We start from the raw sequence: 26,449 nt of genomic DNA on the forward strand, positions 1-26,449 counted from the left end.
TAGAGAATTTAGTCCCTTTACATTTAAAGTAATTATCTATAGGTAGGTACTTACTGCCATTTTGTTAATTGTTTTCTGGCTGTTTTGTTGTTTCTCTGTTTCTTCTTTTCTTTCTCTCTTTATGGTTTGATGATTTTTTTTCCCCCTAAACATAGTGGTATGTTTAGATTCCTTTCTCTCTCTCTCTCTTTTTTTTTATATACTTCAGGTTTTTGCTTTGTGGTTACCATGAGGCTTACATATAACAATCTATATTTATAACAATTTAAGTAGAAAATAATTTGCACACATTCTAAAGCTGTACATTTTTAGTCCCTACCACATCTTATGTTTTTTTAAAACTCTTTTAAAAGTTAATTTTCTTAATTTCATTCTAATAAGATGATCATGAATCTTTTTTTACATTCTATGTTTTTGATGTCACATTTACATCTTTTTATCTTGTGTATTCTTTAATTATTGTAGTTATAGTTATTCTTACTACTTTCATTTTTTTTAGAGATTTTATTTATTTATTAGAAAGAGATAGTGAGAAAGAGCATGAACAGGAGGTGGGAGAGGAAAAGGCAGGCTCCCCGCTGAGCAGGGACCCTGATGTGGGGCTCGATCCCAGGACCCTGGGATCATGATTTGAGCCAAAGGCAGACGCTTAACCAACTGAGCTACACAGGCGTCCCGCTACTTTTGTCTTCTAACCTTCATACCTATAAGTGATTAACTACCATTACTATATATTTACTTTTACCAGTGAGTTTTATACTTATATTTTCTTGTTACTAATGAGCACCCTTTCTTTTAAGCTTAAAGAAGTCTCTGTAACATTTCATGTAAGGGTGGTTTAGTGGTGATGAAGGCCTTTAGCTTTTGCTGTCTGGAAAACTCTTTGTCTTGTCTTCAATTCTGAATGATAATTTTGCTGGGTAGAGTAATCTTGATCGGAAGTTTTTTCTTTCATTTTTTTGAATATATTGTGTCACCCCCTTTTGACCTGCAAAGTTTCTGCTGCAAAATCTGCTGACAGTCTTGTGGAGGTTCCCTTGTACATAACAAGTTGTTTTTCTCTTGCTTTGAAGATACTCTAGTCTCTAACTTTTTACATTTTAATTATAATGTGTCTCAGTGTGGGTCTCTTTGGGTTTGTCTTATTTGGAGCTCTCTAGGCTCTGGATTTGGATGTGTTTCCTTCCCCAGTTTAGGGAATTTTTCAGCCACTGTTCCTTCAAATAATTTTCTGCCCCATACTCTCTCTCTTCTCCTTCTGGGAGCGCTACCATGTGACTGTTATCCCATTGATGTTGTCCTTGAAGTCCCTTAAGCTGTCTTCATTTTTTTTTCATTCTTTTTTCTTTTTGCTGCTCTGATTGGGTGGGTCCCACTGCCCTGCACTTCAGTTCATTGATCCTTTCTTCTGCTTCATCTAGTCTACTACTGAACCCAGCCAATGTATTTTTAAGTTCAGTTATTGTATTCTTCAGCCTGTGACTTCTGTTTGATACTTTCTTGTATTTTCTCTCTCTTTCTGGAAGTTCTCACTGTGTTCATCCATGCTTCTCTCAAGTTTGGTGAGCATCTTTGTGAACATTACTTCGACTTCTTCATCAGGTAAACCATGTATCTCTATTTCATTAAGGTTATTTCCTGAGGTTTTATCTTGTTCTTTTGTTTGGAATATATTCCTCTGTTTCCTCATTTTGCTTGATTTTCTCCATATGTTTCGTGTATTAGATGAAACAGCCATCTGTCTCAGTTCTAAAGGAGTGGCCTTCTGTGGGAGATGAATGTTATTGTTCAAACTTGCCCTAGCTCTTTGTTGTCTCTAAAACCTTTGTGATTATCCAAGCAGCCTATTTTAATAGCTCCAAGTTGTTGATGGTGTGCCAAGGCCTGTCAGTGTCCCAGTGGGTGAAATCTCAGACAGCATCTAGATTCAGGCTGATTGGAAGCCAGACATTCAGGCAACAGCTTTTGAAGTATTCAAATATGTACAGTCCTGTGGGGACACAAGTATAAGCCCTGTTGGCCACCAGAACAGGTGATCTGGAGGTCCCCTGGCCTAGGGTAGTAGACTACCAGGAACTGTCTCTGTTACAGCTTCACAGGACCCAGTAATGCAAGCCCCCTGGCCACCCCAAGGGGGTGTCCCAGGGTGGTAGCCATAAAAACCAGGACACTAGATGGAAGAACTAGGGCACCAGACCTGTGTAAGGGCTCCCCTCTGCAAGACACTGGCACTCTGGAGCATGGCAGAGGGAGAGTGTGAAGATAGAACCCACCTTCCAAGGTCTCTAGGAGGGTTTCCAAAAGACTGAACTCCTGGCTCTGTTCCTTCTCACTCTGCCCTGGAATAGGGGGGTGGCTGTTTGAGAACTCTTTTTCCATTGGTTACAGGCCTAGGGGACCCATGAGCCTAAAGCCCAACTGACCACTAGACCCAGGTGATGTAGAGGAGGTCCGGGGCTGCAGCTTTGAACGCAGGGATGCCAGAAAGGTTGAAGCTCCTTCCTGGGAGATCCCAGTGAGCTGCAGTGAGGCAGAGGGAGAGTGCAAGGATGGAGTACCCTGGCCTCTCTCCCTGAGAGCACCTCCATACCCTCTAGATGTGTGCCATACTGAAACCTGCCCCTTTCTCAGAGCGGTGGAGGTCTGTTTCAGCTGTCTGTGCGGTGACCAGGGGGCGGCATTCTGCCGACAACTGTCTCTTTGATCGTCACAGTCCTGTGGGACCCAAGAACAGGCCCCCTGGCCTCCAGAGCCAGACTTTTGAGGGGCGTTCCTAGGCTGCAGCTGCAAAAACCAGGGCACCAAATGTGTGTGAAAGCTCCTCTCTGAGAGATACTATTATTGTGGAGTGTGGCAGAGGGGTAGCCTGAAAACGACTCTGTCCTGGGGGATATGTCAGGAGGCCTGGCCCCTTAGGCCGATGCTTCAAGATTAGCAAATGGATCTCTGACATAAAGTCTGGGCACTGTTCAAACAGCTGCTTCTGCACTGGCCCTGGGGTGGTGAATGGATGCAAGCCCCTTAGGCATTTCTCAGGTTGCTAGAGTGCTCTGGGTCTTGTGGTCACCTGCCCCATTGCTTTTCAAAGCCAGATGTTTTGAAGTTTTGTTCCACAGGTGCAGCTCTTAACAATTGTGCCTGATGTGAGGTAAACCTTTTGGTCCTCAGGGAGAAGGTCTGGGTTTGTGCGTTCCCTCCCAATTGTGGGTCACTGCCCTGGGGGGTGGAGATTATGCTGAAACCAAGACAGCCTCTCCTACCCACCGTGATGTGGCTCTGATTTGCGGACATGAGGCAGCTGCTCAGCTAGTTTTCAGAGGAACTTGTGCCATATGTAGCTGTAGAGTTGGCATGTCCATGGAGGAGTTGGGTCAGAATCTGGGTTTTCTCGGCTGTACTGGGGCTGTGTAGGAGAATGTCCTCTTTGTAGGAAATTGTAACTAACAGTTCTGGGGCATGGGTTGGCAGCTTACTTTTCAGCTTTTTTGCTGTAAATTTTCTGTGAATTTTTTTTTTGAAACTTCAAGTGTTCATACCCCCCCTTTTTTAAAAGATTTTATTTATTTGAGAGAGAGAAAGCATACATACAGGGGGAGAAGCAGAGGGAGAGGTAGAAGCTGACTCCCCACTGAGCTGGGAGCCTGATGTGGGGCTTGTTCCCAGGACCCCAAGATCATGACCTGAGCTGAAGTCAGACTCCCAACTGACTGAGCCACCCAGGTGCCCCTGTTCATAACCTTTGATACAGTGATTTCATTTCTAGCAATCTGTCCTAAGGAAATAATCAGAAACATAAGCTAAGATTTATGTATAAAGCTTACATACTTTTTGTAATATAAACTCTGTAAATACCTAGTATCTATCAGGAAAATGGCCAACTTAGGTGTAGTTGCTGTTTTGCAGTTATTAAAAATACTGCTTTGGAACAATTTTTATTGCTTCAGGAAAATTCTTGTGGTATGTTACATGAGAAAGTAAGATGCATCATGCTGGGTAGTCTCTCATTTAGTGTCTCTTGAATTATCTGATGACTTCCAAGGAAGCACCTAAACATCAATGTGATTGTCTGCTGGGATTACTGTGGGTGGTTTTCTTCTTTATGTACATGCCATTTTTCAGATTTTCCAGAATGAGCATATATAATTTTTATAGTCAGAAGAAAAGGTTTAAAAAAACCACATAACCCCACTGTCTCCCAGGAACCTTTCAGAGGCTTCAAAGGAGTTAGGACACTTGTGGTCCTCTAAGCACATGGCAGTCCTAAGATTTATCTGTTATTCTCATTTGCTCCATTTACTTTTTTTTTTTTAAGTGAGAGATTCTGTATTTTATCTGACTTCAGAATGGATTGCTTGCATTTTTCTGAAAACCTCAAAGAGTCAGAAAGGAAAAGTCCACCACCTCATCCCCAGACAACTGGTTCTGGCTCACAGTATTTGTGCTTTTTGTGTCCACATTGCTTTATGTACCGCTTCAGTGTTGACCTGTGTGGATGTCTACACAGCTGTCTCTCCTCAGGGTTTGTGTGTCTGTGATTCACGCTTTCTGGAGCACTTTGTGGGTTCGGACTGGTACACTTGAAGGCAAGAGGGCAAGAACAGGCTCTGAGAGTAGAAATTTTGGTTCAGTACATGAAGATACCAGCTATGAACTTCCGTACAAGGTTCAGATTTCTCGTGGTGTTCCCAGGCTCCCGCCTGAACACCTAGAGGCCCTAGGGAAATCAAGGGCAGGGGAGACTATTTCCAGGGTACCATGTCAGCTCTGTGCAGTGCAGGAATGACCTTTGAGTCAGAAAACTTTGTGTTTGTCTCAGCCACATATGAGTGAGCAACTGGATTTAGCATGGCCATGAGAGCACGTTTCCCACCTTCCTTGGAGGGGTTATGAGTGTCCGTGTAGGGTCACATTGTGAACTAGAGGCTCTTGGCAGTGCATGTCATTATGTAGAGGGGGAAAAACAACTGCACCTTGAAAGCTTAGGTCTCTGTCCTGGGATGAGATGTTTTCTCCCCCTTGCAGTGCAGATGCATGGGGTCCCTGTCTCCCCTGGACGATTAGCTTGAGGCTAAGTGGGTTCAGGTCAAAAAATAATGTGTTCACTTTCAAAGCTCCCTGGGGAAGGGAATTCAGAAGATGGCACTCATTTCCTGGGCTGGAGAGACCAATGTTGAATCATTTTGTTTGCTTTTTATTAACAAAATAAGAGTTTATTCCATTCCTTAGAAACGTGGTTCAGTAATGAAAAGTTCTCAGTCCCCGAAAGTTCTCTTTTTATGAAGATAAAGGAGAAGAAAACAAGGCAAGGAAAGATAAGAGGGAAAAAGAATTTGTATATTGGCTTAGGGTGCCTTCTGGAACGATACTTGGGAATTGGACATTAGAGGCAGAACGGAGGGTAGAGAGTGGTGGGGAACAGAAAGTGATTCACGGAAAGTTTTCTGCACATTGGGAAGGACATATGCAGGTGACCTGGTGTTACGTTATGGTTTCAGTACCAGCATATAACACACTAGAGGAAAATCCTGAATGCTTGTTGGATGAGCCCTTGGTCATTAAGGTCATTTGCTCTGAGGCAAATCCTACAACTCTCTAGGCAACACTTTTTTGGGGGATTAGCCCAAAAAAGTTCTCAAGGTGTGATTCTTGGACTGACAGGTTCCACATCACTTGGGAACTTGTTAGAAATGAAACATTTCAAGTCCTACCCACTGGTCTCCTGCATTTGAGCCTCTGGGGGTGGGCGGGTTGCCCTGGCTGATTCTGACACAGATGCCACAATCTGGGCTCAGGACGTGGGAGCACCCTCCAGCTTGTGTCAAATGGGAAATCCTGAAGCTTACACTGAGTACCTTATCTTCCTAGAAGTTGGAAATCAGCTAAGTAGGCTTATACTTTCAATAGAAACAATGCATATTGAATATTTTTTCAAGTTTTTATTTATATTCCAGTTAGGTCACATATAGTATAATACTAGTTTCAGGTGTATAATTTAGTGATTCATATTAAATATTTGTGTGCATTTAGGGATTGGCTATGAGTTCAGCCTTATTATGTAATTTTAAGTTGAACTTTCAGACCACTGTGACTGATCTTCAGAGCCGCTACAAAAACCACAGCATACTAATTCCTGCTATGAATAAGTTTTCTCCAACAGAACAACCTGTTACCACCCATTCTAGCAGCTATCTCTTTTCATGCAAGGACTAAAAGGGGGCATTTCCACCATTTTTGGTTCATACGTGCATCAGAGCTATCATTCATTCATTTATATCTTTTAAAAGTACAATCTCCATTTTACCTGTTTCCAGAGAACACTTTTTCTTCAGTGTTTGAAGCCTTTGCTCCTTATGTGGGCTTTGGTGGAAGTTGTGGGGCAGCATCCATGGGTCTAAATTGGTCCTTCTGTGCTTCTGGAGGGCAGTGCCCAACTACCTTGCTGTGAATGGCAAGGCTCACAGGAAAGGGTTCACAGCTTGGGCACACCTAGGCGGCCAAGACGCTTGCTTCGGAAATGTCCCTGACAGCAGTGGCCTCTATGTGCTGAACAACGACCTTCTTAATGTGTCCCTGGGCGTGCCGGGTGCAGCTGGTATAGTGGGAGGCTGCACGCAGCCCTGGTCCTTTTGCACACCACTGTTATTCCTCTTTTTCTTGGTCATCTTGGAAACGAGGACCCCAGATGTGCCTCAGAGCTTTCAAAAAACATTTGATGGAGACATGAAAATAACGTAATGGCCTTCTTTTGGAAGACTTATCTTAGATTTAGCTAAACTGGACTTTTTAACAATCAGGACTTTTCAGGTACCTTTGCAACTTGCCATGAGCCCCACTCCCCATGTGTGATCACTTTGAGTAATTCTGCAAGATGCTACATAAGGTCTGATTCATGGACAGCCTCATCACCCGCTGACAGGTGGGCTCCTCTGGACAGCACCACATGCCCTAGGGTGGGCAATATGGATTACTGGGTCAGGGAGACCTGCACTCCCCACTGTGCACGCAGGTGCGTGCGCCTTGCACAAAGGCAAGCCCTGCATCTCCACCTCCCTCACCAGCAGCTCCATGTCCTCGGAATGTGTGGGGGACAGGCCAGCTATTGGAGTTTCCCCAACTGTAAACTTGAAAAGCCACTGAAAGGTTTACGTTGATGAATGCCTGTAGAAAGCACATTTCTTCCAGGAATTATTGGTGCTCGCTGCTATCACCATAATATCCGTAATGACTGAGTAGATCATGACGCTATGCACTGATGTTTACTAATGTCAGAGTGAGAAAGCATGAATGACAGTTCTGCAAACCTGGGTATATTTAGGAAGAGCTGTATAGTAAGTATTTAGAAAACCTTTTTCCAAAGGACTTAAAAAGAAGTTTCTAGACCTAAGACACATCCATCTCCCATCAAATACAACTATAATTTAGTTATTTGAAATGACCTACTACCTGTTTGGGTTTGAGCCCATTTTCTCATCTGTAAAATGGGGATAATGCTACTTGCCTCATGGAGCGCGTGTGATGATTAAGTGAAAAAATATGGCACGTGACAGGCACTTGGTAAATATTAGAGGCATTCCATTCTGAGGGGCAAGTTTCTGCTCATCACTAACACTGCTAATCTCTCCAGTATTTAGAACACAAGTGAAAAATATTAAATGCAAAGAAAAAGTTTTTATTCTTTGATATATAAAACCAAGAAAACTTTAATGTGTAATACAACATAGTTTTTTTGTTTAAGGAGAAAATGGCAGAAGTAAAGATATGGGTACAAAAATGCACTCAAGCAGCTGTTCCAAGAAATTCAGAATTCCTAAAATTATGAACAACAGCATACAAGTCACAGAGGAGGCTTTTTTTTCTTTTGACTAAAAAATTATTCACATTTGCTTAACTTAAACATGGTAAGAAATATAACTTTCCTTCTTGGTAACAGATCCAGTTACTCAACAAGATATTCAATAACCAGCAATAACTTAGTAAAAGAACATTTCATTTGTGATAGTAACTAGCATTAGAGTTTTGGTTCTATAATACTTATTGTAGTAAAAAAAAAAAAAAAACCACTTCTGATGGCTTGTGTGCCAGAAAAGATGCTCATACAGTTCACTGGAGCACATAAATTTGGGTGTATTTGGACTGTCACCCCAGACCTCAAAGGGAGAGCACCTTTGGTCTTCCCTGTGCTTAGGAACAAAACCAACAGCGAGGCTGGTGTACAAATAACAAAATCAAACATAGGCGCAGAAGACCACAACTACTCAATAAAAACTATTTCTGACCAATAAATAGTTTCCAAAAGAAATAAAAATAATTGGCTTTTACACTTAATGAAATCAGGAAAAATGAAGATGTTGAGGTACTGTTTTCCATTTGTTAGCGGCCATAAATCAGGACAGTTTTGCCACTGGCCAGCAGGGGGTGCTGGACCACAGGAGAAGCAGCTGTGTACTCTCCCAGGAAAGGCATCCTAGAAAAATATTTTTACCTGTATTAATATGAAAGCTTTATTTGGTCAAAGTTTAGTTCTCAAAGTATAAGTGTAATTTTCTCCTCGATATTGGATTCAAGCAAAATAGACTTCATATAAAATTGGATCAAACATGAATAAACCTTTAAAATTACTAAATATATAAATATTGCTGGAAGATCAAGGGGAAGTGACAATGAATTTAATCTGTTAAAAATCAAGTTCCAGGTGACTTGTTATTTAAAAACAAAGATAACAGAAACTATACATCCAAATGACTATGAGCTTTCAAAGGCCTGGCTGGAGGTGTGGGTAGGCTTATCCATCCTTTCTGCTGATAATATATCAAAAATTGCCCTCAGATACAATCAGTCCACAGGAAAAGACAGAGTAAATATTGGCTTTTGGTCACAAAAGTATTGCTGAGCATCACCTTCCAATCCAGTAGAGCCGGCATTTGCCCTCTGACCACCTGCCTGCGAGGCCCTGATTCAGGCCAGCTCTTTTCCCCCAGGGATGTCTGGGAATCCAACACCCCCTGGCTATCTGAAACACAACTACCAGCAAGGTGGAAATTTGAAATTCATGGTCTACAGTTATACATCTTGTAGGTTCGGGTGCCGTCCTGCCCATCAGCGGAGCGTGCAAGGCAGTAAAAACTGGCTGTGTCTGCAGGAGTCACATTAAAAACACGATGTACTGTCTTTAAAAAGTACTTTTAAAGCTTCATTTATAAAAGTATTCTTGAAACTGAAACATTTTCTGCACTTGATCAGGAAAGTGCCGGGAGGTGTACCTGGCTGGGTACAGACTGCAGGCGTGTGCATTTTATGTTCTGTGGAGAAATTCTATAAAAATAGCATTTGTATTTTCTATCCATAAGTTCGAGTCAAGCACGGAGTGTGGGAGAATCAAAACAAAAAGGGGTGAAGTCTACGTTCCCGTACTGATTTTCAACTCAGACTCCACTTAACAAGCGTCTCGCAGGGGCGTCCCGTGTGCCTACAGCGTGACGGCCGGGCCGTGCTCCTCCACGGCGCCCGGGGGCAGCGGCAGGGCCAGGCTCTGGCGCGGGTCCGCGCGCAGGGAGCTGAGCAGCCGGTGCGCGGGGCCCTCCCGCCCCGGCGCTGGGCCCGTGCCGTTGACCCGCGCCTGGCTGCCCGGTGGCAGTGGCGGTGGCGGCCTGGGCACCGGCCGCGGCTCCAGGACGCCCTCGAGCACCACGTCGGGCTCGTCGTCGCTGTCGGCGTCGTCGGGCTGCAGGTGCAGCAGTGCGGGGGCGGCGGGCAGGCTGTGGCGGCTGGCGGCGCTGTCCGAGGAGCGGCCCGAGCTGCCCGACACACGGCTACCGCGCACCACGTTGTTCCTCTGGTTGGCCGGCTTGACCGTGACGATGAGGTTGTGGCTGTTGGCGATCATCATGTCCGTGACCTGGTCCAGCGTCTTCCCGGCCACCTCGATGCCGTTCACCTCAAGGACCTCGTCGTCCACGGCCAGCAGCCCTGTGCTCTCGGCCAGGCCGCCTGGCACCATGCGTGAAATGAAGATGCCGGGCACCTTCTCCAGCCCCTGTGGGGCGACGCGCACACTCGTGCCGTCGCGGATGTAGAAGCCCAGTGGCTTCTGGCAGCCGTGCCTGTACAGCCTCACACGGCGGTGCGTCTCGGGCAGGATGTCCACGTCGATGATGGAGGACACGGGGCGGAAGTCGTGCGGCAGGCCGATGTGCAGGTGTGCGCGCCTGCGGGGGCCATCCTCCCGCAGCGCCAGTGCCTTCCTCCGGCGGGACAGCGAGCCGGCCCCGAAGCTGCAGTGCTCCGCCTCCTCTGAAACAGCAGGGGTTACGGTCAGGACAGGTGCCGCAGGTGTGGGAAAGCACCAGAGGGCACCGCAACGCATGCGCGCTGAGGATGCCCGTGCCTGGCAAAGCCTGCCTCTCTGCTGCTGACGGGTCATCTGCTCCTCCGGTGGGCCCCGGGATCCCGCGAAACTCGGCGCAGTGCGCCCCACAATCACATCACGTCTTTCAGCTAATTCCCTACGAGTTTCACCCACATGCCTAGGAGTTACCAGTTTGTTATATCACACCTCACTTTTTGGGGAAGTCTCAACCTCCAGGAGGATATGCTGGAGTAACTTTTTGAGTTGTTTCACTGAGTCCACAAATAATCCTGGCATCCGTTGAGCTGGCCCCAATAGTTCAAGTGCAATTGCCTCCCTAAAGTTAGCTCTCTGGAACTCTCCAGAACCACCCACAGGCCACCGACAAAATGACTGCAAGGTGGAGAAGCAGAAATAAGAAACTGTAATAAAGAGGATGAACAACAGATGGAAAGTTTGAAAGTGCCTGATTGGATCCTGGGAAGAGGGCAGAGCAGGGAGCACCAGGAATCTCTGCCCACCGGGCAATGACCACACGGCAGAATCTCTCTGATGGGACTATTTGGGGACTGCGGAGTCGGCTGAAGGCTTGCAGCTGTCCAGGAGAAGTAGTCAGTTTTGGTCTCTTCTAGCTCCCAGCACAGAGCAGCTACCCAGCCGTGCGGCAGGCAGCTGTGCACGTGTTTCTGGGGCAGCCTGCAGACGCCAGGTGGGCAAGAAGCACCCCGTCCTCCAAAGAGCAGGAGTCTAAGCTCTGACCACTGCCGGCTGCTTCTGATCACACAGGTGCAGACACAGAGCCTGGCGGCCGTTGCTGTCGGCCCTCCAGCTCCAGTGACTCCAAGGGCATTGGAAGGGCGAGGGTCCCCTTGTCCCCCTTTTGCTTTTCACTTTTCCCCTTTTGGGAGCCACAGAGTGGGACATTCAAAAAGAGCTGCATACGTGGGAATTAGGAAGGGACCGCGCATGCCCAAGGAAAGGCTCAGAAAAGCCCTGAGAAGACATTCAGTTTACACCTCAGGCTGGTCCTCGGCACAGAGACAGCCCGCAACCATCAAAAGAACGATGACGACAAAACAGCAAACCCTGGGGAAGGGGGAGAATCTGATTTCCAGAGGTACCACATCATGAGATTCAAATGTTCGGTGGTCAGCCAAAAAATCACAAGGCACAGAAGGAAACGGGAGAGTCTGGCCCACTGAAAGGAAAAAGAGAACTCAACAGAATCTGTCCCTAAAAAAGACCTGAGGTCAGATCTACTAGACAGAGTTTAACACAAATGCCTTGAGACAGTGGGGTAAGATGGTGGAGTAGGAGGGTCCTGAGCTCACCTCCTCCCAGGGACACACCGAGGCATCCACCACATAGAAAGCAACTCAACCTGAGAACAACCTGAGGCCAGCAGAACAGCTCTTCCCACAGCCAAGTACAGAAAGAAAAAGCCACACCAAGAAGGGTAGCAGGGGCAAAGACTGAGTCAGGAAACACATTCCTGGCACACAACCCACACATGGGAGGGATATCACAGGGGCAGAGGTTCTCCCTGAGGACTGAGGGGATCAAACACCACGGGCACCCCTGGCACTAGGGACCTGAACCAGGAAGTAAGCCCCCCTAATGTCTAGCTCTGAAAATCAGCAAGGCTTAACCCTGGGAGCTTTAAAAACCAGTGGGGCCCAGTTCCAGGAGAGCAAAGGCTAGAGGAAATTGGGACTCTGCTCTTAAAGGGTTAATGTACTGTATTGCTTGGCTCCAGAGGCAGCAGTTTGAAAAGTGCCTGAGATTTATTGACAAGTTTTAGGGCATGCGCTGGAGGGGCAGGGATCTGTAGGAGCTTTCTCTGGGAATGGAAGTGCTGATGGGCACTTCTGTTCTTGCCCCCCTTCCGCCTAGCTGGCCCGGCACCACTTCTGGCACTCTCCATCTGACCTGCTAGGACTGCTTCATCTGCCCTGGCAGGCACCCCTCCGGAGCAGCCCCCATCTGCCACACCCAGGGGGTAGTCCCCAACTGGGACTGACACCCCTCCAGAGGGACTCTTGCCCCAAGGAGGGGGGTCAGCTCCACCTACCGGCATGCTCCAGCAGTCATGGCCCAGTCATAACAAGAGGGGGCATGCAGGCCCCACAGGGGACAACCTTGAAGCACATGGTTCTGATGACCAGAGGGGACTGTGGCCCCAAAGGACACCTTTTATGTGAGGCTACTACTTTCAAGACCAGAAGACACAGCTGGTGGAACTAATACATAGAAATAAACACAGAATCAGACAAAACCTCAGAAAAAGACCTAAAGAAATGGAGATAAACAACCTACCTGATAAAGAATACAGAGTAATGGTCATAAAGATCCTCACCAGACTTGAAAGAAGAGTGAATGAACTCTGAGAACTTCAATAATGAGATAACTATAATGAAAATCACATCAGAGAAAATGAATAGCAGATTAGAGGATGCAGAATGGATCAGTGGTCTGGAAGACAGACATGGAAAGCACCCATGCTGAACAACAAAAAGAAAAAAGAATTCAAAGATGAGACCGGTTAAAGGGCCTCTGGGATAACATCAAATGTCTAATATTCCCAGCATGGGGTCTTAGAGGGAGAGGAGATAGAGAAAGGGACAGAAAACCTATCTGAAGAAATAGCAACTGAAAACTTCCCCAATCTGAGGAAGGAAAGGGATCCAGGTCCAGGAAGCATAGAGAACCCCAAACAAGATGAACCCAAGGAGGTGCATACCAAGACATATAATAATCAAAATGGCAATGTTAAAGAGAGAATCTTAAAAGCAGTAAGAGAAAAACTACTAGCTACATACAAAGGAAACCCTATTAAGCTATCAGTTGATATTTCAGCAGAAACTCTGCAGGCCAGAAAGGAGTAACATGACATAGTCAAAGTGCTGAAAGGAAAAAAACTTACAACAAGAATACTCTATCCAGCAAGGCTACCATTCAGAACTAAAGGAGAGATAGAGTTTCCCAGACAAATGAAAATCAAGAGTTCATAACCACTAAAGCTGGTCTTATAAGAAATGTTAAAGGGACTTCTTTAAGCATAAAAGAGAAGGCCATAGCTAAAAATACAAAAATTATGAAATGGAAAAATTTCACAGATTAAAGCAAACATATAGTAAAGGTAGTAGATCAATCACTTACAAAACTAGTGTGAATATTAAAAGACAAAGGTAGTAAAATCAATTATATCTATAAAAATTAAGGGATACACAAAAAAGTAAAATATGTCATAAATTGTAGAGGAGAGAAGTATGCTTTCAGAGTGTATTTGAATTTAAGCAACCATCAACTTAATTATAGATATTGTATTTTTGTTATATATGAACCTCATGATAACCACAAACCAAATACCTATAAATAGATATGCAAAAAATAGAGAGAAAGGAATCCAAGCATAACACTAAAGAAAGTCATCAAATCACAAGGGAAGAGAGCAAGAGAAGGAGAGAGGGACAGAGAACTACAAAAACCAGAAAACAATGAACAAAATGGCAATAAGTACATAACGTATTGATAATTAAATGCTCCAATCAAAAGACATTGGGGTGAATGGATAAATAAACAAGATCCATCTATATGCTGCCTATAAGGGACTCACTTCAGATCTAAAGACACACACAGATCAAAAATGAAGGGATGGAAAAAGATATTCCATGCCAATGGAAGCAAAAAAAGCAATCTGGGGTAGCCATACTTACATTGGACAGACTAGACTTTTAAAACAAAGGCTGTAACAAGACAAATAAGGGCATTATATAATGATAAAAGGCTTAATCCAACAAGAGGATATAACAATCATAAATATGCATGCAACCTGAAACAACTGCATACATAAAGCAAATGTTAACATACCTTAAAGGGGGAAACTGACAGTAATATAATAATAGTAGGGGACTTTAGCACTCCACTTGCATCAGTGGATAGATCTTCCAGACAGAAAATCAATAAGGAAACGGTGGCTGCGAATGACACATTGGACCAGATGGACCTATTAGATATATGCAGAACATTCCATCCCAAAGCAGCAGCATACACATTCTTGTCAACCACACATGGTTCATTCTCCAGGATAGGTCACATTAGGTCACAAAACAAGTCTCAATAAATTTAAGAAGATTGAAATCATATCAAGCATCTTTTCTGACCACAATGGTATTACTAGAAATCAAATGCAAGAAAATCCGGAACAAACCACAAACATGTAAAGGCTAAGCAACATGCTACAAACAAAGGGTCAACAAAGAAATCAAAGAGGAAATAAAAAAAGTTCTTGGAGACAAATGAAAACGGAAGCACAGTAGTTCAGATTCTTTAGAATGCAGAAAAAGCAGTTCTAAGAGGGAAGTTTATAGATACAGGCCTACCTCAAGAAACAAGAAAAGTCTCAAACAGTCTAAACCTACACCTAAAAAAGACTATAAAAAAACAAAGCCCAAAGTTAGTACAAGGAAGGAAGTAATAAAGATGAGAGTGAAAATAAATGAAGTAGAGACCAAAAAGACAATAGATAAGATCAATGAAACTAAGAGCTGGTTCTTTGATAAGATAAACAAAATTGACAAACCTTTAGCCAGACTCATCAAGAAAAAAAAGAGAGACTCAAGTAAATAAAATCAGAAATGAGAGAATTTTAAAACTGACATCACAGAAATCCAAAAGATTGTAAGAGATTGCTATGAAACGTTATATACCAACAAACTGGACAACTAGAAGAATGGATAAATTCCTAGAAACATACAATCTTCTAAGACTAAATCAGGAAGAAATAGAAAATTTGAACAGACTGATTACTAGTAATGAAATTGAATTCGTAATCAAAATCCTGACAAACAATAAAGTCCAGGGCCAGATGGCACAGATGAATTCTACTAAACATTTTATTTATTTTATTTTATTTTAAGATTTTATTTATTTATTTGACAGAGACACAGCAAGAGAGGGAACACAAGCAGGGGGGAGTGGGAGAGGGAGAAGCAGACTTCCCGCCGAGCAGGGAGCCCGATGTGGGACTCACTCCCAGGACCCCGGGATCATGACCTGAGCCGAAGGCAGATGCTTAACTAACTGAGCCACCCAGGCGCCCAATAAACAAAATCTTTTAAAAAACCCCAAAAAACTGAGAGTTTGTATCACTAGACTTGTCAGGCAAGAAATGCTCAAGGGGGTCCTGCGGGTGAAATGAAAGACAACTAGACAGTAACTAGAAGCCATGTGAGAAATATCCCAATCAAGGTAAGTACATGGGCTATTACAAATGCTAGTATTATTATAACAATAGTCTGTAGCTGCTCTTTTTGTTTCCACATGATTTAGAGACTAATATATTTAAAGGATAAGCATTGCCTAAAAGCTCTTATTATTGTAACTTTGGTTTGTAACTTCAAATCTTGTCTTCTACATAATGTAAAAGACTAATGCATTTGCAAGAATTATCAGTTTATGTTTTTGGTCACACAATGTATAAAGATGTAATTTTGTGACACCAAACAACTGAAAGAGATGGGGATAGAACTGTTTTGCTTTGTTACTGAAGTTCTGCTGTTATAAATTAATATTAGAATGTTATATCCATAGGAAGTTAGATATAATTTCCATGGTAACCACCAAGAAAACAGCTACAGAATAGACACAAAGGAAATTAAGAAGTATTTAAACATTTCGTTACAAAAAATTTAACTGAAAAGAAGAGAGGAATGCAGGCAATGGGGGACAAAAAAAGCTACAGGGCCTATAGAAAACAAATAGCACAGGGACAGAGGTAAGGCCCTTCTGATCAGCGGTTGCTTTATATGTAATGAATTAAGCTCTGAAATCAAAGAACAGATTGGCGGAATGAGTAAAAACACATGGACCAACAATATGCTGTCAACAAGAGACGCACTTTCGACCCACCGACATAACCAGGTAGAAAGTGAACAGACGGAAAAAGAGGTTCCACGAAAATAGTAACCAAAGGAGAGCTGGAACGGCTCTATTAATATCAGACGAAACAGACTCCAAAAAAAGTTACACAAGACAAAGGACATTATATATTAATAAAGGGCTCAACAGAGCAAGATATAACAGTTACAAACATTTACACACCTAGTGACAGACCATTAAAATATGTGAAGCAAAACCTGACAGAACTGAAGGCAGAAATAGTTCTACAGTAACAGCTGGAGACTTCAACACCCGTCTCATAGTAATGGATACAAAACCAGACAAGAGAGGTAGGCAAATAGAGGACTTAATACAATAAGCCAAGCAGATTTAATAGATAAATACAGAACACTCCACCCAGCAAGAAGAGCATATGTAATTTTATCAAGTGCACATGGGACATTTTCCAAAACAGACCAAATATTGGCCACAAATTAAGCCTCAATAGATGTTAAAAGATAAATATCTTGCATGCAAAGTATATTCTCGGGCCACAACATGATGAAGTAGAAATCAATATCATAAAGAGAACTGGAAAATTCACCAAAATGTGAAAACTAAACACCACTTTATAACAACCAATGGATCAAAAGAGAAATCACAGGGAAATTAGAAAATACTTAGAAGCACATCTTAGCAAAACTGATGGGATGCAGCAAAAGCAGTGCTAAAAAGGAATTTTATAGCTATATATGCTTGCATTAAAACCAAGAAAAATTTCAAATCAACAACCTAACTTTACAACTTAAGGAACTAGAAAAATAAGAACAAACTAAATTCAAAGCTGCCAGAAGGAAGGTAATAGTAAAGATTAGGGCAGAGATATACGAAGTACAGAATAGAAAAACAGTAGAGAAAAATCAATGAAACAAAAAGTTGGTTCTTCAAAAAGATCAACAATATTGACAAACCTTTAACTAAATGAACTAAGAAAAAGAAAAGACTCAAATTACTAAAATCAGAAATAAAAGTGGGGACATTGCTACCATTTCTACAGAAATAAAATGGATTTTAAGAAAGCACTATGAATAATTGCATGCCAATAAATCGGATAACCTAAATGAAATGGACAAATTTCTAGAAACACAAAACCTACCAAGACTGACTCATGAAGAAATAAAAAATATGACTAGATCTATAACTATAAAGGAGATTGAATCAGTGATCAATAATCTCTCAACAAAGAACAGCCCTGGATCTGAGGGCTTCACTGGTGAATTCTGCCAAACATGTAAAGAACTAATACCAGTCCTTCTCAAACTTTCCCAAAAATTCAAAGAAAAGAGAACACTTCCTAATTAATTCTAAAGCCAGCATTACCCTGATACCAAAGCCAGACAAAGATACCCCAAGGGAGAAAACCGCACAGACCAATATTCCTTATGATCAGTGGTGCAAAAATACTCAACAAAATACTTGCAAACAAAATTTAGCAGTATATTAAAAGGATTATACACTGTGACCAAGTGGGATTCCCCCCCTGGAATGCAAGGATGGTTCAAAACATGAAAATCAATATTATACACCACATCAGCAAAATGAAGGGAAAAAACAGATGACCATCTCGATTGATGCAGAAAAAGCATTTTACAAAATACAACACGTGTTCATTATAAAAACACTCAACACTCCACATAAAAAGTCCACATATGAAAAATTCATAGCAAACATAATACTCAATGGTGAAAAAAAAAGCTTTTCCCCTAAGAGCAGGAAGAAGACATAGACTCCTGCTTTTATGACTTCTATTCAACATAGTAATGGAATTCCTAGCCAGAGCAATTAGGCAAGAAAAAGAAAACACATCCAAATTGGAAAGGAAGAAGTAAAATCATCATCTCTGTTTGCAGATGATATGATCTTACATGTAGAAAATGCTAAAGACTCCATAAAAAAGCTATCAGATCCAATAAATGAATTCTGCAAAGTAGCAGGATATAAAGCAGTTTTCCATAAATAAGCAATGAATGATCTGAAAAGGAAATTACAAAAATAATTCCATTTAAAATATCAAAACGAATAAAAGACAGGAATTAACTTAACCAAGGAGGTGAAGACTTGTACAATGAGAACTACAAAACACTGCTGAAAGAAAATAAAACATAAATAAATGGAAACACACCCCATGATCACGGACTGGAAGACTTAATATTGTTAAATGTCAAGACTACCGTAAATGCTCTAGAGATTCAGTGGAATCCTTATCAAAATCCAATGGCTTTTTTTGTAGAAACAGTAAAACCCATCCTAAAATTCATACTGAACCTCGAGAAAACCCAAAACATCCAAGATAATCCTGAAAATGAAGAACAAAACTGGAAGACTTATACTTCCTGATTTTAAAACTAATCACAAATGTCTATTAATCAGCACAGCATACCACTGGGGTAAAGGCAGATATACCAATGGGACAGAATGGAGATCCCATAAGTAAGCCCTCACAGGTACGGTCAGCGGGAAAAGAAGCGTCTTTTCTATCAACAGTGCTAGGAAAACTGGATATCCACAGGCAAAAAATGAAGTTGGATGCCTACAAGTTAATGCCACACACAAAACTTAACTCAAAATGGATCAAAAACCTAAACCTGAATGTAAGACCTGAAAGTATAAAACTTAAGAGAAAACACAGGAGAAAAGCTCCAGGACACTGGAGTGATTTCTTGGCTGTGACACCAAAGGCAGAGGCAAAAAGAGCAAAAAGACAAACTGAACTTTGTGAAAATTTTAAAAATTTGGTGCATTAAAAGTGCAATCCACAGACTAAAAAAGGTAACCTGAAAATGGGAGATGTTTGCAAATTGCACGTTTGATCAGGATCTAGATCCAGAATATAGAAAATTCCTAAAACTCAGTAACAGGATCCCAATTCAGAAATGAGCAGTGTTTGTAATATATACAAATATCAACTCCTGTAGCACATACTGTACACCGGCTGTGTAACCAAACTAACATAATGTTGTACATCGACTGTTTCTCAGTAAAAACCACAGTTGTGGTTATGGCGACAACAACAACAAAAGGCAAAGGATTTGGAAATGTATTCCTCCAAACAAGATACACAAATGGCCACAAAACACTCAACAGCACTAATAATTAGGAAAATGTTCATAGCATCATTATTCACAATAGCAAAAGTGGAAGCAACCCCAAATGTGGTTTATCCACACATGGAATATTGCCTTTGAAAGGGTGTTCTGATGCCTGCGACATCACGGGTGAACCTGGAGGGCACTGTGCTCAGGAACACGAGCCCGTCACAAAAAGACAAATATTGCTGGTTCCACATGTGCGAAGTCCTGAGGAGTCCCCGTCACACTCACAGCAGGGGGGTGGTGCTGGGCAGGCGGGTTCATGTTTCATGGGGACAGTTTCAGTCTCTCAGGATGAAAAGAGCAGGTGCATGGTGGTGATGGTGGCACAACCAGAGGGGTGTTTCATTCCACTGAACCCTACACTCAAAAATGGTGAACATGGTCAATTTTATGGGCATTTTACCACAATAAGAAAACCTGAACAAAATCCATAAAATTCTCTTGGGGGATAGCATTCTGTGTCATCCCCTATACTCCAGCCTTGTCCCCTCGTGTCCCCTGGGTGGGCTCAGGGAGGGAGCAGCCAGTGACCACAGTATGGATTTTTATAACTGATTACATCTGACCAGGGAAAGACGTATATTAGTATTATGAGCAAAACCATTTGTGCTGGGAATGGGAAGCCCTGGGGCCACTTCAGAGTGAGCCCTCGAGCTGCCCTGGCTCCAGGAGCATGTTCAGGGGAGTCCACTGCAGGGACACTCCTACCCGGCCACACTCGTGCCTCCATGCTCCCACCGCTCCTGCAGAGGGAGTCAACCCCAGCAGGGCTCCAGGCACCAGGAGCTTTCATGGGGGCAGGACTCCCTGCACTTACCCAGTTGAGTTCCCGAAAATGGTCCAGGTATGTTCTCTCTTTCACCTGTAAATCAGAGACTCCTTTCCTTTTCTAGGTTAATCAGAAATAGCACCCATGAATGAAAGTGTTTGCAACTAGCAGTTCAGTGTAACTGAAGATGTGTTTGGTACTCGGTAGAGGAAGTGAATCACTCTTACTTATTTTTGGTTAGTAAGTGACAGGATGAGAAAGGGGGAGCCGAGGGAGCAGTATCCAAAGCAGGAAGAAGCTGCTCGTTCTGACAGTCCCGCAGGTGTTCATGCAGGTGGAGGAAGACTCCCGCCCGCCCATGTGCTCTGCCTTAACCCCTTCCTGCTGCCCCAGGAGTTGCATGTTCTGTCAGGAACCCCGGGAGCCACCTGGCCGCACCCACCTGCCAGGGGCGGGGCCCGCGTGCGGGCATGCACGAAACACTCTACCCTAAGTAGGCTGTGGCAGAACACAACAAAGGCCAAACGGATTCATTCGTCAACAAGGGACATGCTGTAATAAGGAGTGTACCCTAAAGTAAAATTTTTAAAAAGTTAAAAGAACAGGAAGGAAACAGGCAGGTGACATTTGGAAACCCTGAGGAAAGCATTTCCTCACGTCAGAGATAGCTTGTTTCATTTGTTTTTTCTTTCTCTCTTTTACAAACGCACCACGCCTCTTTGTCTTTGAAATGGACTCCACAAGGAAAGTTTTCCGAGGCAGCTGGCCGCCCGCGTGTCTACTCACAGCCGTGGTCCACACAGCTTTGTTCCTGTCAGGTGCCCCCAGTCCCGGGGAGTCTGCTGCACCTGACAGCCTCTCCTGTTTGGGCTGGGGGCCAATGCTGCTGCTTCCCTACTGTCTCCACAGCCCTCCCCTTGCAGGAGGCCGTTCCTCGCCCTGCTGGGTGCCCCTGCCCAGCGGTGGCCCTGAGAGCTCTCCGGGCACCCACGAAACAGTCTGCCTGTCAACAGTGGCCTTCCTCAGTCGAATGGCTGTGAAACAAAAGATGGACTGATAGGAAGGGAGTCAGCCCAGGAAGCCTGAGCGGAAAAGCTGGGTCAGAGAAACAGAGAAAGGATCAGCACGGTCTGCAACAGTGCTGGGAGCCGCCAACAGAACACCCGTAAGAGCCTATCAAACAATTTCTCTTCAGTCTGTCCCTCCAAAATGCGTAATTCTTCTCCTAATTTACAGGAACCCAACACACACCTTGCCAGGTGTCCCAGAGCAGGCCCCCTCGCCCCCGGCTGCCTGCCCACAGGCCCACACCATGGCTGGGCTCTGTTGAGCACATGCGCCCACCCTGTGATGTCTTCTGGGGGCCACGAACACTGGCTGACATCTCAGGAAAGGATTTCCAAGCTGGACACGGATGGCCGGCCGGCGCTGGCCCCTCAGGGGCAGACTCTGAGATGGGCTGCAGGCACGGGACCCGAGCGGGAAGAGGACCGGGTCCTCCGACCCGGGACCAGCCGTCAGCCGGGCCGTGACAGGCACCAGCTCAACGGCCAAGTCCATCCGTCAATCGATTACACCACCAAGCGAGTTACCGTCATTTCGTACCCACACTGATATACCATGGGCCAGGGTTTGTGAGAAAAGGAGATTTTAAAATAGTATTTGTAATATATGAATATGTTCTGCTCTCCTCCACAGATGGAACCACCGATGGTTGGGGGTACCTATCACACACACACACCTGTGGTTGTCTTCTCGTGCTTCTGCTGTTTTATAGCCATGGATCTTGCTATACACACCGCCTTGCAACGGCTTTTGCTCCTTCATCGTGCGGAAGGGTTTCGGCTGCTGCTGATGGCCAGTGTGGGTTCCTGGCCGGCACCTGGCCTCTCTGAACCTTACGTGATCAGCAGATGCTCACTGAACTCCTTGCCCTGAAGAAACCATGAGACTAGTAAGAGAGACAAACATGACTTCAGATTACAAGCGTCTGGGAAGGGCCTCAAGAAGAGCATATGCTGGACCCGTCAGGAACGGCGAGGGGCTGGGGCACCCTCCAGGGTAACGGGGGGTGGTGGTGAGCACTGCAGCTTGGAGGTCTGAAGCTGCTGCTGGGATGTGGCTCAGGGCCTGGGACAGGGTGGGCTCCCCTGGACTAAAAACTGAACCCCAATACAGTCACCTGCCCCCAGGACCAGCTCACCCTCACTGGCATGCAGCCTCTAGGTGAACCCACACCAGAAATGGCAGCTCCCATGGACAGGGGACTCTGAACGTGTCTCCGTGGAGAGCAGATCAGAACCTCTTCCTAAGGATGGCACTCCAGACACACTCCTGCAGTGGGCTGTGTGATGCACGTGGCCACCGGCCCACACCCCTTCCTGTAGGTGGGCCCGTCCCCAGGCCGTTTATTCGGGGAGGTGTGGAGCAGGGCCAGGTGCTGCTCAGGAGCCCAAGCCCTCAACTGACACTGGCCAGCCTGCAGTGGGGGGAGGAGCAGGCTAGTTCTGGGCCAAGAAGGACAACCACCATGCATCTGTGTGTGCGAAGGATTTAAGCACAAACCCAGGGAGAGTGGGCGGGGGAGGCAGGGGCCGAGTGAGAGGACAAAGGTGCTACCCGAGTCCCTCTCTGTTCTCACCACTGGCTCACAGAACTGGAGCTGCCACAGCCCCGCTCCCCAAGCTGGCTTGTCTGAAAGCCCCAGCTTACCCGACTCCCACGAGCACGTCCCCTGCTACAAGTCTGGATGTGGCTTGCTCAGCACCTGTGTCACCAGGGCCGGGCCCGCGGACAAGTGGGCGCTATGGGTGTGGTGCATGGCTGACCAGATTGAGGCTCAGGGACGCTTCACCTGTGCATCCAGCACCAGCCCGGAAGTCGGGGTACACAGAGGAGGGCAAACCAGGGCTCTGCACTTAGGCAGACACGGCAAAAAAACAAAAAACAAAACAACCCCAAAAAACAACAAAAAAACAAGCATGGACTTCTGCTCCTGGAAGAGGGGTGTGCATATCCCCACCCCTCCGGCTGAGTTCCACCGAAACCCTGGACTCTACACATGACAGCGATGGGAGAAGACGCCGAGGGACGAGACGGCAGACCAGGGGTGGGGCCCTGGGCCTTGGGAGCCATACAGTGCCGGAGCCCCAGCTGTTCTGTTCATTTCCCAAAAAGAGCCTGCTTTCCAAAGGCCAGAGAGGGGCAGCTTGAAGAGAGGCTTTCAGACCCCGACCACTCCACCCCACCCAAACATGATAGAGAAGTACAGCCACACCCCACACTCGACGGCAAAGGCTGAGTGAGGAGGCCGCATGGTGCAGCGGAGGCCATGGTGGGGACAGGTCCCCAGATCAGCTGGAGCCCCCTCCGGCCAGTGTCATGAGACCACCTGGGCATGATGTAATGGCACAGGCAGGGCACGAGTGAGACCACACAACTGTTCAACACAGGCGGGCAGAGGGGAAGCTGCCCCGGCACTGGAGGAAGGGGAGTCAGGCGAAGGGGTGGAAGGGCCGCCCCCCACAAACCAGTAAGCCAGCAGGACAGCCCTGCACGTGAGCACCCAACAGAGCAGCAAGATGTGTGAAGCACAACAAACAGGGTAACAGCCACGCAGACGCTGCAAGAGCCGAAACGGGGAATCCAGAGGGACACCTCACCCACTGTCTGTGGTTGACGTCACAAGTCCGCACAAGACCAGCAACATGGAAGACCCCACAGTGCTATCGACCAGCAGGGCCCAGCAGGCATTTCCAGAGCAGCCAACAACAGTAGAGCACACACTCTTTTCAGGTGCCTACGGGACATATGCCAGGACAGACCAGCTCCCGTCCACGGCGCCCTTCAATACATGCTTAAAAATTGAAATTGTGCTATGTGTTTTCTGACCGTGTTTCTGATTCATGAGCACAAACTAGACATCAATACAGAGAGACCACAGGAAACTCTCCAAACACTCGGAAAAGAACACTCTTCTACATAATCTCCAGGAGAAAAAAACCAACACTGGCCAGCGTGAAAATGAAACGGCAGAGGACAGTGTGCGGGACACCACTCAGCGGGGTGTGCTGCACCAGGTGCTGTCATCTGGGGCCCACACCTCACACGCACCCAGAGAGAGCACACAAAATAAGCCCAGGAGAGACAGAAGGAAGGAAATAATACAGACAGGAAGTAGTTCCATGAAAGCGAAACAACAGAAAAAAATCAATGAAATTAAGAGCTTGGTCTTCCTGTCACAGTCTCATGGGGGCGCAGTCATCCTGGGGCCCTTCCCCCTGGGTCCTGGGCCCTTCCCTTGGGGCCCTTGGCCCTTCTCCACTGGGTCTCTGGCCCTTCCCCAGGTCCTGGGCCACTGGTGCTTTGCCGTGCCCCCATCTGTGCTCCAAGGCCACTAGGGCTCGCTTATCATCTCTGTTTCTCCAGTACTTAGCCTGCAAAGCATATCCTCTAGCTCCACCAGGGCCTCTCCTCCCCATCTGTGTTATGTGCTCATGAGGCCATCCCAACTCCCTGCCACACCAAGTCCAAAAGACTGCTAACACGTGTTCTCTCTTCCTTGGAGTTGAAACCTGTCAAACTTCAAGGGGCATCCCCCCCCACCCCAGGATATTTTCTCTTCTTGTCTAAAGGGCTATATAGCTTATAAAACTTTCATACTTAAGTATTTTTTTGTAGGGTCCATATTGTTCTTCACTAGCATTGTGTCTGAGTGTGGGGTTCTGGGCCTTCTTGGACCCTAATACATGACTGTGTGGGAGGGAGCCTTGTTTACCCACCTGACAACAATATAAAATATAATCCCAGCCAGCTTCACGTTTTAATAAATGCTTTTTTAAAAATAGTGTTGAATTGCTAACCTCTAGGAAGCTGCCAGAAAACATTATCATTTATCATTTCCACTTATTTCCTGAGTGACAAAGCTACCACTCTGTCGCCATCTGGACCTGTAAACAAATGCTGAGTCTTCTGGTGTGTTTGCCCTCTAAAATGAAGGCAGGCCTGCCAGCAGTGTCCCCCCACAATACTGCCCGGCTCCCCGAGGCCACCTGGTCAGGTTGGCACCAGTCATTAACTACTGCGTTTCTGCTGCATCCACCTCAAATAACATGCGTCCGGCAGTCCCAGCCCCATGTCTGGGAAACCCCACCTCGTTCTGCCAATGAGGCAGCACGGTCTGGGGGCATCTGTGCGTGGGAGACGCCGCTGACCCGACCCACTCCACAGCCTGGGGGGCACCAGGAGGACTCCTCATCTTGGTGGGAAGTTCTGGAATTAGGTTGTTTGGAGATGGGCAGGAGGCTGGCGGGAAGGCCAGGAGGCTGTGTTGTCTCAGCACGGGTGAATCATTAGCGTTCCTAGGGTTCTCAGTCAATGGGAGACTTTCCAGTTCCTTAGAGCTGTTCTTTCTAGCAATTCATGTACAGAAATGCCAACTATTTTTCATATTTACCTGACCGCAAGTCAGAAAGTTACTTTAACAAAAGCCAGCTTGTACTTCCAAATAATACACTACAAATTTTTTGTTCAAAACACTATTAATTCCATGCACAAAGCATATCAGCATGAAGTTGGCAGTTTCTGAGTTCCTTAATCATCCTTTTTTGTACACAATTTTGGTTTTGACACTTTTACTTGAACAACATGTTGTACATTGTAGTGTTTCAACACAAGGCTGTTAACCTGTTTTCAGTGATGAAGCATTCTAACCCTACCAGATAAATGTTTAAACTGAACGTTGGTATTAATTATCCAATTACATGCAAGCACTTACACATACTCCCCCTCCATTTGAATCTAAAGACCAGCAAGTTTCCACCGTAAGCAATTAATTACAACCTTCCTGTTCAGGGTGTGACCCTGGACCCACCCCTTCCATCATGAGATGTCCTTGGTTGCTAGATAAGAAAACACAACTGCTCGGTGCCAGTTTAGTATTTAAAAACAAAACAAATGTTTTCAATTTTCTGTTAAATATCCTCAGTAGAGATTATCATAGGAGTGGGGAAGACTTCTGCCCACTTCAGCCTGTTTCTGCTTCTTACGGCCACCAAACGCGTGCCGATTTACAAAATGTGTCTCTGTCCTCAGTGACCTTCGGGGCAGCAGGGTTGTGCACAAGGGCAGGCTGGGAATATGGGCGCGAGGCTTCAAAACCCACAGCCAGAGGGCCCTGGCCATGCTCTGGCCAGACTGACCCTCCTCATCACATATCCCGAGGGGCTGACGGGGGTTCTTTCCCCACACCATGGTGGCCTCCTTTCTTTAGGGACCCTACAGCCCCAGGGCTCCTAACCTCTG

The 26,449-nt window shown here is 45.4% G+C and overlaps 1 protein-coding gene across 1 annotated transcript; it reads right to left on the minus strand.

Annotated features, from left to right (window-relative positions):
- Positions 1 to 7,572: 7,572 nt before the first annotated feature.
- PARD6G (par-6 family cell polarity regulator gamma) lies at positions 7,573 to 25,260 on the minus strand. Its single transcript, XM_035723902.1, has 2 exons — positions 21,888 to 25,260; positions 7,573 to 10,290 (listed from the first exon to the last, which is right to left on the minus strand). The coding sequence occupies exons 1-2, from the start codon at positions 21,925 to 21,927 to the stop codon at positions 9,467 to 9,469; spliced, it is 864 nt and encodes a 287-aa protein (XP_035579795.1). The 5' UTR covers positions 21,928 to 25,260; the 3' UTR covers positions 7,573 to 9,466.
- Between the last annotated feature and the right edge of the window lie 1,189 nt (positions 25,261 to 26,449).

This window comes from Zalophus californianus, chromosome 14 (assembly GCF_009762305.2).
Source record: "Zalophus californianus isolate mZalCal1 chromosome 14, mZalCal1.pri.v2, whole genome shotgun sequence".
Taxonomy (NCBI): domain Eukaryota; kingdom Metazoa; phylum Chordata; class Mammalia; order Carnivora; family Otariidae; genus Zalophus; species Zalophus californianus.